General features: G+C 46.1%; 1 protein-coding gene across 5 annotated transcripts in view; it reads right to left on the reverse strand.

The window, feature by feature from the left end:
• Positions 1 to 1,085: 1,085 nt before the first annotated feature.
• The window catches only part of FAT1 (FAT atypical cadherin 1), a 125,152-nt gene continuing 113,960 nt past the window's right edge, over positions 1,086 to 12,277 (reverse strand). For 2 of the 5 annotated variants that reach the window (XM_044225436.1, XM_044225437.1), the window contains exons 23-28: positions 11,394 to 11,547; positions 11,169 to 11,279; positions 8,848 to 9,479; positions 7,856 to 7,993; positions 3,303 to 3,338; positions 1,086 to 2,530 (exon numbers count right to left, since the gene is read on the reverse strand). In XM_044225436.1, the coding sequence (XP_044081371.1) occupies positions 1,902 to 2,530; positions 3,303 to 3,338; positions 7,856 to 7,993; positions 8,848 to 9,479; positions 11,169 to 11,279; positions 11,394 to 11,547 (1,700 nt within the window). In that variant the 3' untranslated portion in view covers positions 1,086 to 1,901. Of the gene's footprint in view, positions 2,531 to 3,302; positions 3,339 to 5,402; positions 5,463 to 7,300; positions 7,354 to 7,855; positions 7,994 to 8,847; positions 9,480 to 11,168; positions 11,280 to 11,393; positions 11,548 to 12,277 lie in introns of those variants that run through there. The other 3 variants (XR_006380997.1, XM_044225439.1, XM_044225438.1) reach the window with 3 other exon arrangements.

Raw genomic sequence — 12,277 nt, forward strand, 5'->3', positions numbered from 1 at the left:
GCCTCCCCTCCCCCGCCGTGTATATGCCGTGACAGGGAGCAGACAAGGTAGGGGTTTTTGTTTTTTTGTGAACAATCACATACAGTAGGTGACCAAAAAATTCTTTTGGATAAATTAATGAAATGGCTTCAGATTTTGAAAAGTAAAAGAAAAATTAAGGCAACTGTTTCAGAAAAAGGGAAAGTAGCAAGGTAAATGGAAATAAACATCATGTACTACACTTAGTGCAGCAGTGAGTGTTACCACCACCAGAACGGTGCGAACCCTGTATGTGCATTAATCCGAAAGTCAGGGTTTAACTACAAGGAGGTTGGTTAATAGTTACAAGGCCTTCCTTGAACATCACGCTGCATTAGTACACAATTCCTAAAAAAATTAGTGACCCCAGAAGCGATACAGAGACCTAAACATATGAACAGGGAAACAGGAAAGTGCTCAGAGTTGCACCTGGATACAGCAGAAGGTATGAGGGTGCTGTTTCCCCGTTATCACAGCCAGCTCTGATGTTTAGACTTTGCATCTGATCTCCTCTGGTAAAGCAAAGAAGGCATTTACTTCATTTACTTAAAGGAAAAAAGTAGCTTTCTGAAGTTCTGAGAGCGCCTGAATCTGTCCTGCATGTCATAGGACACAGGGCAGGTAATAAGTACCGATTTCACTGTATCCACATGGCAAATAGCTTCTTGGTTTCAGACTAAATCATACACAAGTAGGTGTTTCTCGATTACAGAAGATAAAATGCTTTATACTTCGTTTTTGATAAAGTCAGAGGGGAAGACCATAGGAGCCTTTAAATGATACCCAACAAATACTGAGAAAATATATAAAGGAAAGTTTTCTTGAAATTTTAGTTGGAAAACACATAAAAGAGCAGGGTCTTGGGCCTACACCTGGATCTCTGAGCAGGCTCCAGTGGCCGTGTACTGCCACCTAGTGGCTACATCTGTAAGTACCACCTGGTTTGGCATCTGGGCCCTTCACATCGAAGGCCCCCAAAACCTAAGGTCTCTACACCCATCTGCGTTGTCAACTCCTCTTTAAATCCTAAACAAGGGTCTAAACACAGGAAAAACAGGCAGTAACGCTACAGTATTTTATTAATAATTTATTGTCAGTAAGAAAGACTGGCTAATGGTAGTTTTCAGTAAAAACCTTTACATGACCGTTGCATCACAAATATACAGACACTATAAAAACTGTGTCGTGATGGTTTTGGTTCTAAACAGGTAAGCAGAAGGTCCCCATTACACTTTCCAGTAATGAAAAATGTTTATAATTCTAAAATACAGTAACTCATTTAAGACATGTCCATGTGGAAGATCTTTCCTCCTCCTATGTACAGCGAGAAATCAAAGACTATATTGAAATGTCTTAATGAAATGTCGTACTTCAGTGGAAGAGGACATATAATGAAACCCTGGTTATATTAAAAAATCAGGGTGCTAGGTAATGACGCTAACACCACCAAATTTCGGTCAAAAACAAATGCACCAAGTATTTGGAAAAACCTAGTTAAAACTATAAGAAATCAAATCTGTACATAAAATTTACAAAAAAAAATTAAAATAATCAAATCTATATAAATACATGAATCATGCTAACAAGATGATAGGACTGATTTTTTGTCTCATTATTTTAACAGACACATGTAAATGCAGACAGGTTCGGAAATGGCACGGCCAAAGGAAACCTCCTCCCGTTACAGTAGGTTCGGACACCGGAAATGGCTAACTTGTCCAGAGGTGCGTGACTCAGTGCAGCCATGCCCATCGTAGCTCACCCAAAAAGAAGAAAAGGAAAGAAAAGCGCTGAAGCACTGCTGCGGAGGGCGATGCGGAGGATCACGTACAGAACCAGCTCCAGGTTCGTTCGGGTCCAGGCACTTGGGGGGAGGCTGAGCGTCACACCTGCGTGTGTTGCTGCGCATCCAGCGGGGGCACCGTCACCTCCTCGAAGTGACCGTCCTCCCCGCTCTCGTAGTCACTCATCATGACCTCCGACTCCACGTCACAGCACGCCGACACGTCAGAGCAGGAGGCCGTGGAGGCGTACACGGACAGGGGCATGGTTTCTGCGGGAGGGGCTTCAAAGTTTCTGGGGTACCCCGGAGGGAAGGGGGCATAGGGTTCTCTGCACGGACTGTTCTCGCCAGCGCCTGGTTTTTGAGGTTCAGACATATCGACGGGGTAGAAATTGGGCAGATACTGATTCAAGTGGAACCTCTGCCGGTTTCGCGAGGAGGAGCCCAGACTGCCCGCGGCGGGCATGTCTCTGGGAGGGTGTATGGACTCGAACTGGTCGCTGAATTCCGGAGGCAAGGGCGGCAGTTCGTCAGGTGCGGGGAAGTCTTCTGGTGGCGGTGGGAAATCGCTCTCGATGTCATAGCCTCCGGGGTAATAGTCTGTGTCGATGGCATTCGGATCTGCTGAGTAGAGTGGGGTCTGCTCGTCAACGACCTCGTAATTGGGAAATTCTTGTATATCTGGCAGAGGAACGCTCGGCATCCAATCCGACGTATCCCAGTGATAGCCTTGGTAGGAAAGAGAACAGATTTCAGTTTCTTTCCTCCCTGCTATCTGTGCCATTGCACAGAGAGCTCAGTGTAGAACAAGCGCAAGGGCCTCCCACGGGTTCCTCCCTGCGGAATCCGCTGCTCAATGCTTTGAGGGCCTCCCGCTGCCCCCCTCACCCTGACTGAGTTTTGACAACCTCTCTGAACTAAGCTCTAGTTCCAAAAGGGGGACCGAGAGTTTCACGTAGGTGCCTGACTTTCAGGGAAAGCAAACAAGTGTGAACAGAAGCAGAGTGCCGGCATCTGAAGGACAGGTACTTTCCAACAGCCCTTCAGGACCCCCTGCTCTATCCATAGGGGATCAGCTCAGGCTCAGGACACAGTGACATGCTAACATTACAAAATAAAATTCCTTTATAGACGTTAATAAAGCTACGTAACAAAGCATGCTTCCAAATCAAGCAAAATGCAACCCAAAACTGAAAAACAGCCCAAGTTTGGATCGATTACAACACCCACTTTTTGTTATATTTACAAGGACAAAGAATCATTTTGGACTATATTTTTTTTAGAAACCCCCCGATATGGGGATGCTTCCCCCACCCCGGAGATTACGGAACTCCTCGGACACGCAGGCGAGGCGACAGGTTTAGAATGCAGCACAGACAGCTCTGGACTCAGTTACTGCGGCATCCACGGAGCAGACGAGTGAAGCAAGTCAGCCGTGGGGGCAAACCTTTACCAATTTTTTTTAGTGAGTATCAATGAACAACTGGCATGCATAAGTCACCTCTTGATTTGCTGAGGTCAGGAGCAGCCAAAGACTCTTTTGGTGGCAGAGTAGAGAGAAAAGAAAATATTTATAATTAAAACAGAAAGATGGCTGGAAAGGCAATCACGATCAGTACATAATACAATGCCCACTGTTTATCAAGGCCCATGCAGCCATGGACCAGCCTTCGAGCCACGCTCCCCGGAAGGTCCAAATGGCTGAGAAATGCACGCGGCACAAATGAAATGGGACAGGGGAGGAGAGGAAAAGACTGGGATGATGAACTCTGCCAGGGAACTCAACATGAGTTTACTTTCTTTTTCTTTTTTCTGGCTATCGGAACCTGAACGCACCCAATTTGGTTAGGAATAGTCTATAAGCTCCAATAACATGTAAATTGAGAGGGAACTTAAAGAACACCTTCGTGATACTGAACAGTATGATGACACAATCCAAATACATCTAAGACACACTTCACAGCACAGTACAGCCCTCAAATGTACGTTACATTCAGACAAATCCACTATTGCAGGGACTCATGAATGGACAGAAGAAACTCTCTACAAACCCTGCCCATTCTGAATGTGACTTGATCTTCCCCTTGTTCCCTTCTCCCGGGAGAGAGCATGGGCTGTGCTGACTTCTGCCCACACCCCAGAGCTGCAAAGCCACTCGCCCCTTCACGACTCCGGGTTCACACACAGAACTCCAGCATGGAGGCCGCAGGCCACAAAAGGAGATGTAATTCCCACTTTAGTAAGGGCCACGGCCCTGGGCAGGTTGCTTACCCTGGCTAAACTTCAGGTTCTTATCTTTGAAAGGGAAGTGGAAATCCCTTTATAGAAGGATTAAATCAGATAATGTAGGTCGAGCCCAAACTCTTAGCTATTGTCATGATTCTTATTCTTGGAAAGTAGTAATCACAGTAGAAATAGGGTCATTTCAGAGCTTTTCTGAATGCTTTCCATGCATTGTACCATTGTTCCCCGAAAACCCATGTAATAAATAAAGAAATCTGGAGCAGAGAGGACCTGACTGGTGGTTCTCTTCTAGGAATTTAAAGCTAAAAGTGAACCGACCATGGTGACGCTAAAAAATAAGCCAGTATTTAGTCAATGTGTAACTACAGAATTGTTTCTAAAGTCTACAAAAATGTAATTTCGAGAGAGAACCTGACCACCTGTTACTCCAGAGGCACTAGATTCTTAAAATTCAAGCAAGCGGTCAACTTTAAATACAGTTTCTATTACTTTTCGGTGAAGGAGAACCCACGAAAGAATGGTTTTAAGTTCTGCTTTCTAAAATTCCATCCATATTTATAACTAAAATCCACTAGACAAAATATAGATCACAGTACTTGTTCTTGGGAAGTTGCAACCTTCTGCCTGGCCTGCCCCATCCTGAAACCATTCTCTCCACTGAGTCTTAAAAACACACCTGTCTTCCCAAAGACAATCCCCTAAGGGTAATGCACTCTTGATTGTGTAGAGAAAGGTAAATTCTAAGCCCTCCTGGAGATGGGATTTACAATTTAAAAGCTACTAGGCTGTGCAATTTACATGTGATTACTCCTACTTCAGTGCATTAATAAAGGGCTTATTTAATTTAAAGTAACGTTAGGCGCTGATCAATGCCCTTTCAGAGAATTTTAAACAGAGATAAAGCTTCATATTAATTTTCACTACACCATATAATGAAAAGAATTACTTTCTGCCATGTTCTATCATTATCCTTAATCACACTCAGGTAATTATAAAAGCTGTGTGTTAGTGTTATTCCTATGAAGATTGAAAAAAAGAAATGTTCAGCTAGAATGTAACTACTAAGCCTCTTAATACCATGTCATGTAAAGCCAAGCCGTCAAGATCCCACAGGTCACTTCTGATGTCTATATAAATTCACGACGAGTGGCAAAGAGTGACAGAGACGTAACATTACGTAAGGATCTTTTTGCAACATATCTGGATTACGAATATACACACACACCATGCACGAAAGTACTCAACCCCCTCAAAACCACACACTTTTTTTTTTATACACTACAACAGGCGAAAGCACAGGATTCTCTGTTGCAGGGACTATAAACACAAACACACAGCACACGTATTGTGACTATACCTTCTTCATTCACCGTGTCAACGACAGCGTTGACAAGGTGGATTACAGTCACTATGGAAGCTTGTAAAAAGGTACAAAAGGAGTAAATTAGGAAAACCTTCAGTTAGAAAATAGTGCATGAAATAGGATTTCTTTATATAATTTCTACCTCCTAATTTAAAAATGTGAAAACTTTAACATAACACGTAATCTAATTATGCACGACCCCTATACTCTTGCTATTATGTATCTTAGATATCTTTCTAATGCAGCTATACGCAGTTGTTGTTAATCAAAGGGCTAAAGTAAGCACACTATACTATAATTTAAGACATATTTTTGCTCTAAGTTTTCTCACTTGCAGATCTAGTCATGACAAAACAATCCTTATTTAAACATCTCATGGCAAAAGACTTCACATTTAAACAGTAAAGTGCTTGCTAAGCCAATTTTCTGGGTTTATTTAATAAATTTGTACCTTCCAAGAAAAATTCAGTATTACATAATAAGATAAAATATGTAATATAAATACAAAACTGGCTTTAATTCTGTTCTATGTACTCCCAACTACAAATTTCTTATCTTTTTTTTGCAGACGGGCTAACAGCTGGGGAGCTAACATACCAGCAGAGAAATGCAGACTGTCTGCCTGGCTGTTTCCTAGGTAAATTCCCTTTTATTTGTAGATCAGATTGTTTTAAAGCATCTACGCCAAGATAAACGTGTGTGCATGTGGTAAGCTGAACAATGGCCCTCCAAGATGTCCCCATCTAATCCTTCCCCATCTAATCCTGGGAGACGGTGAAAATGTTACCATCCCTGGCAAAGGGACTGACTTTGCTGGTATGATTAAAGGTCTGGAGATGGGGAGATTTTCCTAAATGGTCTGTAGTGGGTGGAGGGAGTGAGGACTACAGAGGAATGGCCAAGAAGAGAGGCAATGTTGTCTTTGCAACGAGACCAGCTTCTTCTAGAAGCTGGGAAAGGTCAGGGAGCAGGTTCTCCTCTAGAGGGGGCAGAAATACAGTGCCCTGCCAACACTTCCATGTGAGCCCACTGACCTACGGTGGGATTTCTAAACTACAGAACTGTAAGATGATGAATTTACCTTGTGTTTAGCCACCACCTTTGTGGGGATCTATTATGAAAGCCTCAGAAAACTAAAAATATAATTTAAGTCCACGTTTTCTATCCGGACTTTCTGACTGATAAAAATTAAAATACAAACACTCCTGGATATGTTTTCTTTCTCATGCTAAATTTTCCAGCAATTAACTTTTGTAACTGATGGGCCACAGTTTATTAAAAGCCAAGAAGAATGATGTTCTGAGGAAAAGCACTGACAAGATTCTGAAATTTATGAAGAGCATTTGAGGAACCAAAATACAAATTACATAAACTGGCAACACTAATGTTTTAAATTAAGCCTAATGGAAAAATGAATTCATTCTGTTGGTTTAATAAGCAAAGCTACGCTCATGGACTCCGTCACTAAATAATAAGTAATAAATACAGGTGGACTTTGATCCGACACATAAGATGCTTGAAATCATATGAATGGAGTAAACGAGTGGCCATCTTTACTTTGGGAAAAGACTGAAATATATTATGAACTATTACTCTGGGTTTAGAAATTAATAGTAATGGGTTAATTCTTTCCACCAAATATTTGAAATGGCTAAACACATTACATTTTTATGCAAAAAAAAAAAAAAAAGGTCAAACTTACTAATTCTGAGCTGCAAAAATTTCCACTAACAACTATTTTATTACTGAATATTGACCATTTTCTCTACTGCTCTGTGTTATCATGGCAAAGCTGTTACTGATACAGTTTACCTAGAGAAATCAGATCAACAGAACTGGCATCAAAGATCCCATTGTCAAACTTTCTTCATTAGAAATATAATCAGACTTACTAGCAGTCTCTTAAACTGTGCTCTCAGTCAGTACGCTCTGATCCAAATGGGAGCTGGGGCCGCAGGGGAGTTGGGGGAAGAGACAAATAAAACCTTGTAATAGTGAAGGAGCTCCCGGAGCTGAACATTCCGACTACCACATCGCCTCCCAGGGGTGCAGCAGGAGGAGGGTGGGTGGGGAGCTGTGGTCAAGAAAGCTGCTGCAAGCATTTTTTTAAAACCCCACAAAACCTCTAGAACATTTACTATTGTGGAAAAAAAAAAAAAAACAAAAAAACCAATCAGAAAAAATCTTTCAGTTAAGTATATTTTCTTCTCTATTTCCGACAGGTTGCTGCAGTTCAAAGACCTGTCCCATTAGAACGTCTGAAATCCTCTCCCCGCTGCAGACGCTCATGCAAGTTGTACAACGGGCTGTGCACTGGTGGTCCCGAGTGGGACGTGAACAGTCGCAGCCTCCACAGCGCCCCGGGCACACCCACGACACTCCACGCGCAACGCCATGCCCACAGCGTGGCAAGCAAGCCTGCGCGGCGTTTCAGACTCTTCACTCACCATTGTCATCGCAGGACTCAGACTGGAAGGAGCTGAGGGACTGCACCTCTGACAGGCTCTCCCGCGCGCTGTATGGATGCGAAGGCTTTTCCTCCAGGGGTTTCTTGGACAGACAGGGATCGAGGTCCACGACTTTAGCTAAAAGGAAAAGGACAATGGTCAGCTCCAGGAGGGTGAGGCCTCCGCTCGGCTCGCTGCTGTGTCCTCACACAGGGCAAGCACACCCGAACGCTGCCTGAGCCTGCCGGCCTACAGGAACAACCGAAAGAAAACGGGGGAAGCGATTGAAAAACTGAAAACCTTCCAACCTGCAAGTATTCTCGCAGATTCCCAGAACAGAAAAAGTCTCCATAAACCCAACTGCGGAGATCATGAGACAGTATGGGGAATTCAAACCTCGTCTTAAAAAGACACATACAGCCATTTTTAAAGCATCAAACGATACAGACTGCTGTTACAAATACTATGCTTCTCTTTTTAAAACATCCATCATAGAAGGGAGCCTGGATGGCTCAGTGGGTTAAAGCCTCTGCCTTCAGCTCAGGTCATGATCCCAGGGTCCTGGGATCGAACCCCGCGTCGGGCTCTCAGCTCTGCTTACCTCTCTCTCTACCTGCCTCTCTGTCTACTTGTGGTCTCTGTCTGCCAAATAAATAAATAAAATCTTTAAAAAAAAAAAAAAAATCCATCATACAAATACTCTTCCTAATTTGTCCTAATAAGCCTCCCAAATCCCGAGAGCCCATATCCATCCCAGAAAGAGCTGCTCTCTCCTGAACAGTGTGAGGAACTTGACTGACAGACCATCACCACCACGGCTCTCGGCCACGACAAGCATCTCACATCACACCCCCAGGTCTGGGAGCCCGCGCGCACTGATCCCTGCCGCGGGCTCCACCACGTGACCGGGCCCACCGGCTGCTCTGGCAAAAGGTACAAGGTCACGGTTCAGCTCAGTGACATGTGATGCAGGTACAAAGGGCCACGCTTACTGTCGTAGTCGAAGTCCCAGCTGGGCTTCTGTATGGAGTCACTGTCCGACGGGGAGTTTGAGGGTGGCGGGGGCGGCAAGTTTGGAGCCACGCTGCAGACGGCCACGGCTTTCCGGTGTCCGTGCACGGCCTCGGGGTTAAAGGTACTGAACTCCGGATGCTCCGGGATGGCAGATCCTTCGAAGGAATTGCGGTCCAGGTTGTTCCTCGAGTCGCTTGGAATGCTTGGAGTGTAGGAGATAGGACGGACGGGCACCTGGGGTGGTATGTCTGAGTAAATGTTCTTATTGAGCTTGGCATCAAAATACGGTCTTTGCAAGAAAGCGGCGCTGGGGCCCAGGTGCTTGTCTTCGGGTTCGGCCTGGTGTTTCTTCTTCCGACTGGCTATCTTGCGGCAGAGGACAAACAGCCCCACCAGCAGGAAGATCCCCGTCACAAAGACGAGAATGCCTATGCCCTCGGCCAGGCCGATGTTCCACGGGGTGGACACGTACTGATTGGGCGTGGCGTCCTCGCAGTGTCGGCCCCGGTACTCACGGCTGCAGTTGCAGTGGTAGGAGCCGTGCGTGTTCTCACACAGCGCCCCGTTGCGACACGGGCTGGCCGCACACTCGTCAACGTCACTCTGACACCTGCCAAGAGCGAGGACAGACACTTGCCACACACGTCTCAAGAGGCCAGCCCCCCTAGTTCCCAGAGCCCGGGGACCGAACACAAACACAACAGCGTTGAGTAACCACCAAAAAAACGCTACCAACAAGTTATTACAACGAAAAAACCCCTCATGGAGCAATTAGTCACGTGAGTCTACACGGGGTACCTCGGCGAGAGATGCATGACATCACGCCGTATTTAACTGATGCCACAGATGATTAACCCAAACCCACCGGCTGAGCATTCAGTCTGCGTCTCACTCTCTTTGTTCAGAATGCACACCGGATAAATGGCCTGCTGGCAACTGTTCTGAAAGGCTAGCTTAAATCTCTAAGAAAATCTTCCTGTTTAGAAATAGGACGGTTGCATAAAACATGTGAAAGATTAGAAATTTTCCATTTTAAAACCGTTCTCCTGGGGCGCCTGGGTGGCTCAGTGGGTTAAGCCGCTGCCTTCGGCTCAGGTCATGATCTCAGGGTCCTGGGATCGAGTCCCGCATTGGGCTCTCTGCTCAGCAGGGAGCCTGCTTCCCTCTCTCTCTTTGCCTGCCTCTCTGCCTGCTTGTGATATATGTCTGTCAAATAAATAAATAAAATCTTTAAAAAAAAAAAAACAGTTCTCCTGCTGAAAACCTCCCACAGCCCCTCATCTGAGTACTCCCAGGCTGCTCCACCCCCTCTGCCTTTCCAAACGGGGGCAGATGTGCCCGACGCTTCGCAAAGCCTCCCCACTTTTATACAATATATCTACTGCCCCTCCCTGTACTCAACTGCCAGTCAACAGTTGAGACAGTTTTGTCAAATATATTATCAACTGACTGGAATTAGGAAAGTCAGTTTAAGAACTAAGACCACAGGGTGCCTGGGTGGCTCATCGTTAAGTGTCTGTCTTCAGCTCAGGGTCATGATCCCAGGGTCCCAGGACCGAGCCCCTCATGAGGCTCCCTGCTCAGTGGGAAGCCTGCTTCTCCCTCTCCCACTCCCCATTCTTGTGCTCCCTCTCTCTGTCAAATAAAATCTTAAAAAGGAACTAAGACCATGTGACTGACGGCAAAACTCACTACTCCAACCACCGCTGAAGCAGAAGCGTAGGCAGACGCCCACAGGCCGCTCGCCCTCACAGCCTGCCCACAGGACGGACGGGGCACACCTCAGTGAGGCGGGAGGCACTGACAGACAATGTGCAGTTACTTGGTAAACCGAACAGTGAAAGGGCACGCGGGAACAAAAACGCCTGCTTCTTTCAAGGTGTACCACGAGCCCCTCTGTGCCCCATTTTCCTCCCCCAGAAAGCAGCTGCTAGATACTAGGTCAACGTGAGTTATGACATATTCTGAAGAGGGGTCACTGCTGTCCCACTGAAAAGACAGGTAACAATTCCAGGTGCGTCTGCCATAATAGAATTACCGCTCCCCACGCGGGTCCCGCCTGCGAGCACCTTGTGCGTGAACATCTCTCAAGGACGGAAGCAGGCATTTTCAAGCACGACGTTGCAGTTACCTGCTCCGTATTTTAAAGGGGAAGGGATAACAGCTGCAAAGACCTAAGGGTGTAGAACGTGAGGTTCTAAAGCAGCGCTGCCCCACATGAACAGAGCTCCGCTACGTCTGCGAATGGATGGGACAAGATGGAGAGGTGCAAACACAGGTGCTAGAAGCAGCCAGTTACCTTTCTCCCCTAAAACCCGAATCACACTGGCAGACAGCACCATCCAGACTGTCAAAGCACGTGCCTCCGTTTTTGCAGGGCTCATCCTTGCAGTAGGGGCTAAGCTGGCACCTGCGGGAGGAGAGGGACAGAGGTATCAGTCAGTGTCACACTGGTACTGCTAAGGATACAACAGGGAACAAAAGGAGGCATTTCCAGGACTTTCACCCCGAGAGCTACACTGACCTCTGACCGGTGTATAAGCCTCTGCACTGACACACAAAGTCCCCGTTGTCCACGATGCATGTGCCACCGTAAAGACACGGGTTGGAGGAGCACGGGTTAACGCTCAGCTCACAGGACGCCCCAACGTACAAGGCACTGCACTTGCAGTAATAACCTGTAGGTGCGAGAGGGGGAAAAAAAGCTCATTCAATAACTCAAAATATCTTACTATAATACTGGTTTTTACTTTTAAGAGAAGCCCTCATTAACAACCGCGAGACCCGCAGAAGTTCGTACAATTCCCATTGTCTCTGGGTACAGTGTCGCCTGTATCAGCAATATCTCACTTCCACTGTTGGTAAAACCAAACTAGAAGAGCTGCACAGAGAACCCATGATTAGCTTCCGTTAATCAGAACTTGTGGGCCAAGGACAGACAGCAAAGAAGTCCCTTCTTTGAGTGACCACGCGGACTGAGAGCACTTACGGCCGAACACATCCCCGTTTATTCGCAGCTCCCAAGCTTTTAAAGGCTGCGATAGTAACGTGAAAGCACTCGGGAGACTATGAACTACCATCGGGGAAAGGGACTGTCACATGTGTCCAAACGAGCATAAAAAATGTCAGATTTCTTGCAAAGACTGTGACATGAAACAGTTCATGTGGTAGACTTTTTCCAACTGTCCTTGGGGCAGGACTGCACTTCCCTGCTGCCGCTGAAGGTGGGCACGGCTGTGAGAGCTTCTCTAGCCAAAGACGCGATACTCTGAGCCAGAAGCTTTATGAGCCTGTGTGTGGCACCACGCTCTCATCCTCCTGCTGCTATAGGGATCACGGTAGCACGTTTCAAGAAAATGCTTCTCTCAGTCCCATCCCTGAGCCAAGGAGGATGGTGTCCCTGCTGAC

This window comes from Neovison vison, chromosome 11, assembly GCF_020171115.1.
Source record: "Neovison vison isolate M4711 chromosome 11, ASM_NN_V1, whole genome shotgun sequence".
NCBI classification, from domain to species: Eukaryota; Metazoa; Chordata; class Mammalia; order Carnivora; family Mustelidae; genus Neogale; species Neogale vison.